We start from the raw sequence: 5,099 nt of genomic DNA on the forward strand, positions 1-5,099 counted from the left end.
AGTATTTTTGGTGCTTGTGATGAGAATAAAGTTTTGGAGTTGCTTTTTTATGCGAAGGCCTCTTTATTTGTTCTACACAAGAACTGTCCTGCCTGAACCCCAAATGTCACTAAAGAAATAATTTGCCCAGCCGGCGAGTATAATTCTCTGTGAATATCTAATCGCTAAATTGGTCAAACAATGCGTTCGCCTCAAAGTCAACAAATCGCTTTAAATGTGGCAGTGTGTTGAACCTAAAATAAATTTGTCGCGAATGGAATATTTTGGTTTTCAATTCTATCAATGCTCATTTCGAATTCGTTTCTATCCATTTGACAATGTAATTAATACAATTTAAGCTTCGCTTACTTTTTAATTCAGCTAATTTATTACAAAGCCTACAAAATACTTTGCCAGTTTGTGTGCTACCCTTGGTGGGTTCGGGAGTAATCGGGTGTCGTCTTCAAACGCCGCAATATGACAAGGTTCAGTAAAATATTTGTGGAGCTTATTGGTGCAAGAACCTGCCAAGAGTTGGCCATACATCCGGAGAGTTGTTTTGTTCATTGTCTCAAAGATATTCCGCTATATCTTTTGTCTAACTTCAAATATTTTGTTCCGATTTGTTTGGTAAGACTAACCAAAATGGGTTGGGGTATTGAGGAATGATAATCGAAATTTATTTTTTTTATTCTCTCCACCGGTTTTCCAGCTCCCACTGCTGATAAAATTACGTAGCCTTAATAAAAATAAACTACGTCACACGTTTAAATATTATGCCGAGTGTTCATTGGTTGGAGCAGCCTGCGGCTGTGGCATCAATGCGTTAATTTGTTTTTTAAGGTAATAATATATTTAATTATATTCGACCTTTAACATGATTGAAATTGAAAATGTTTTGTATAATTTTTGTATTTTCTTGTCTAATTTCAGATATATTTTTGGTCACTTTGGCTATACTACTATTGTCTACTGGCCCTCTGTTATTGGTGGATGTCTATATAATTTGGGTTCAGAACGTGTCAAAACATTTTTCGAAACAAGTGTATTTCAATGTGTAAGTATACTAACATTACAGGGTCAGATGAAAAAAACTGCAACCAATTTCAGACTTCTGTCACTTCTAAGCCACTCGTCCGACAGCTGTTAAAATTACTTCAGGAATAGCTCATTATATTGTTTACAAAAGCATTTTGGTGAGAATTTTCCAGAAAAAAGAGGTTATTCGCGATTGAATTCAAGCGTGACAGTGTCATTCCTTTATATTTGGCTGGAAAACCACAAGTGGCTATCGTTAGAGCACTCCAGCATTTAAATGTGAATAAATCTTCTGTGGTTCGTACCATCGCTCGTTACCGTGATACTGGTAACGTAGCACGACGTCAAGGAAGGGGACGAAAAAAACACAGCAACATCAGCAGAAATGGTTCGAAAAGTAAAAAAAAAAGCGACTTGATCGAAACCCGCGTCGCAGTGGCCGAAAAATGTTTAATGAGCTGAACATATCGCAATATTCCATTCGGCAAATATTGAAAAAATCAGCTCGGGGTAATTAAAATTCCAAAAAGTGCAAGAACTTACACCGCTACAGAAAGAAAATAGTCTCAAAAGAGCTAAAAAGTAGCTTCGCTTGACCGAAAGTGGTGAACTGCCAAATTTGGTTTTCTCCGATGAGAAAACATTCCTTGTTCGGCAGTTTGTAAACAATCAAAATGATCATGTTTACTTGCCAAAGAGGTCAGCTAAAAATGTGCACATTCGGTTGGCCACCAGGACTCAGGCGTCGGCCATGGTGATGGTGTGGGCCGCCATAACAGCCGATGGTGGCTCTCCGCTCGTATTAATCGACCGTGGCAACAGAATAAATGCCGAATATTATAACGAAAATAATCTGGAGGGTGTATTAAAGCCTTGGGCCAAAAGAGCTAGAGAATTGCTTCGCTTGGCGGAAAGTGGTGATCTGCCGAATTTGGGTTTCTCCGATGAGAAAACGTTCGTTGTCCGGCAGTTTGTAAACCAACAAAATTATCGTGTTTACTTGCCAAAGAGGTCCGCTGAAAATGTGCACCTTCGGTTGGCCACCAGAACTCAAGCATCGCCCATTGTGATAGTGTGGGCCGCCATAACCGCCGATGGTCGCTCTCCGCTCGTATTAATCGACCGTGGCATCAGAATAAATGCCGAATATTATTGGGAAAATATTCTGGAGGGTGTATTAAAGCCTTGGGCAGGCAAACATTTTGGCCGCAGACCTTGGACATTGCAACAGGACTCAACACCATCGCACTCAGCATGCGCCACCTAAGTTATGGTTACAAAATGAAGTTCCCCGCTTCATTTCCAGCGCACAATGGCCACCAAAATCTCCGGAAACCAATCCGTTGGACTATTGTGTCTGGAGTATTTTGGAAAGCAAGGTTGGCACTAAAAAATACCAACGTGTCGATCACCTCAAGCAAGCGCTTCGCCGGGAATGGGCCAAAATACCGCAGAGCAACATTCGGGTTTCATTGGCCTTTTGAAGGCCATAATTCGTGCCAAAGGTGACCATTTCGACAAAATCTAAACTTATTCTAAAATTTGATGCTATTTCCGACATTTTTTATATCCTACACCACAAGGTGATCAGGGTATTATGTCTTTGTGCATTTGTTTGTAACAGGCAAAGAGAAACGAGATAGACCCATAGTTCCTTTTGATGATCTGCATAGAATCACATTCTGAGTCGATTTATGCATGTCCGTCCGTTCGTCTGTCTGTCCTTGTATTTTTGTAAACAAAGTACAGTTCACATTTATTGCCCTATCCAGATGAAATTTTGCACAAATCATTTGTTTGACCCAAGGAAGAACCTTATTGAAATTGGAGATGATTGGTCAAATTTTAGATATAGCTCCCATATATATCTTCGACCGATTTGCCTTTTATTGTGCACCAAACGTGTAATATCAGCCGGAATAGTATGGAATTTTGCACATACACCCAAATTAGGTCTGAAAATATGTATGCTAAATTTGATCGAAATCGGTTCAGATATAGCTATAGCTCCCATATATATTGTTCATCCGATTTGTTATTTGTGTCTACCGCCGCCGTAATATGCACTCTGCAACAACAATATTTGGGGAAATATATCAAATGCAGTTCAGAAATACCTTTACTAAATTTTATCGAGATCGGTTCGGATTTGGATATATCTCCCATATATAACTTCGTCCGATTTACCTTTCATTGTGCACCAAACGTCTAATATTTGCCCAAATGGGATGGAATTTGGCACATACGACCGAATTGAATCCAGAAGCTAGTATGCCAAATTTGGTGAAGATCGGTTCAGATATAGCTATAGCTCCCATATATACTGTTCATCCGATTTGTTGTTTGTTTGTTACCCACAGCCGTAATATGCAGTCCGTAACAACGATATTCAGGGAAATATATCAAATACAGCTCAGAAATATATTTGCCAAATTTTATCAAGAACGGTTCAGATTTGGATATAACTCCCATATGTATCTTTATCGATTTCAAATTAATTTTGCACCAAATGGGCAATACAAGTCCGAATTTAAAAGATACAAATACTTCGGCATATTTTGTCCTTTGAACTTTAAATTATAATTATAATCATAGTGTGTATGATTGAATTCTCCCATAAAAACACTTAATTGTTATGTTGAGCTCTAATAAATTAGCAAAGTGGTGTAGGGTATCATAAAGTAGGCCCCGCCCGACTTTAGGACTTTCTTTACTGGTTGTTCATTCAATTAAATTTAAAAAAAATGTAAAAATTATGGCTTTTCACTTTGTTGCAGTTTTTTATCTTACCCTGTATGTACCTTAAACACATTTATAAATTCCTGAATTTTTTTTCCAGATCACCGAAACATTCTTCCTAAAGCGTCACAATTTTGTTAGCCACCTAATTGCCGATTCAAAATATCTACAAACCTATATATTTATGATTTGCAGTGCCCTAATACTGCAGGGCAAATATTTATATGGCCTTAAAGGATTTTGGTTTTTACAACCAAATCCCAAAATTCCAGAAGTTGAGAATACGGAGCACACAACATGTCAACTACATCCCAAGATTAGCTGTCAACGTTATCTCGGCCATGGTATGAGAAAATATTTTTTTCTTGGCCTAACATTAGATGTCATTAAGGCTATGTTGAGTAGAATTAGTAAAACCGATTCCGCCAAATTTAAAATTTTGTCAAAAATAAAAAACTTTCGTATACGTTCAACGGCCCTGCTAACAACCTATATTGGCATTTATAGGGTAAGTTTGAGGCTTCAAAGTCAATATAGATTTTCAGCTTACCTTCTCGTCTCTCTCTCTCTCTTTCGCTCTCTTCACAGTTTACCCATTGCTATTTAAATCGTCGTTTCCCGCATTTGAAGAACTTAAATCACATCATATCGGCCTTTCTAGCTGGCTTCTGTTACAATTTCTATCCTCAATTGAACATATTCAGCTATGCCTTGATTCAGGCCATCTTTACACTATGGAAAATTGTTAAAATCGAAAACTTCGATACCGACAATGAAATATTCAAATTTTTACAACGCATACCATTTGCTAGTCTGCTTTTTCCTTTTGCTTTAGGTAAACTGGTTCATTATGTTTGTTTGAAGCCGGAATACTGCAGTCCCTTGACATTTGCCATAACCAATGGTGTTACAAATAATTAGTAAGTTTTGTAATTTGGCGAATTATATCCGCGACATTAAAAATTTTCTTTCTTTCTATTCTCGTTTTAGTCCAAATGTCATAAAAAATGAACTGAAAGCGATCATACAAAAAGCCAAAGCCGAATGTAAATAAAGAATAGAAAATGTGTTAAAAACTTATTTTTGTTTTAAATGTTTTAAAAACTTGGTTTTGTTTCAGTACTTTTTTGAATAGTAAAAGATGCAAAAGAGAGACTTGTCAATTTTTTTTTGTCGAGTACTCACTTTCTACTACCGCAACAAACATGATAATGTCATACCTGACAAATAGATCACAATCGGTTTCTTTGGATAACAAGATATCCGGATCATTGTCGGTTAGTAGAGGCTCGATACTAGGACCACTACCCTTCTTAGTGCATGGCAATGATCTTCCACGTAAC

General features: G+C 37.4%; 1 protein-coding gene across 1 annotated transcript; it reads left to right on the forward strand.

The window, feature by feature from the left end:
* Window positions 1-328: 328 nt before the first annotated feature.
* LOC105261773 (uncharacterized) lies at window positions 329-4,858 on the forward strand. The gene is made up of 6 exons (XM_059132235.1): window positions 329-609; window positions 692-822; window positions 913-1,036; window positions 3,857-4,264; window positions 4,345-4,676; window positions 4,747-4,858. Exons 1-6 carry the CDS (start codon window positions 457-459, stop codon window positions 4,808-4,810), a joined length of 1,212 nt encoding a protein of 403 aa, XP_058988218.1. The 5' UTR covers window positions 329-456; the 3' UTR covers window positions 4,811-4,858.
* The last annotated feature ends 241 nt before the right edge of the window (window positions 4,859-5,099 follow it).

Source organism: Musca domestica, unplaced genomic scaffold (assembly GCF_030504385.1).
Source record: "Musca domestica strain aabys unplaced genomic scaffold, Musca_domestica.polishedcontigs.V.1.1 1, whole genome shotgun sequence".
NCBI lineage: Eukaryota > Metazoa > Arthropoda > Insecta > Diptera > Muscidae > Musca > Musca domestica.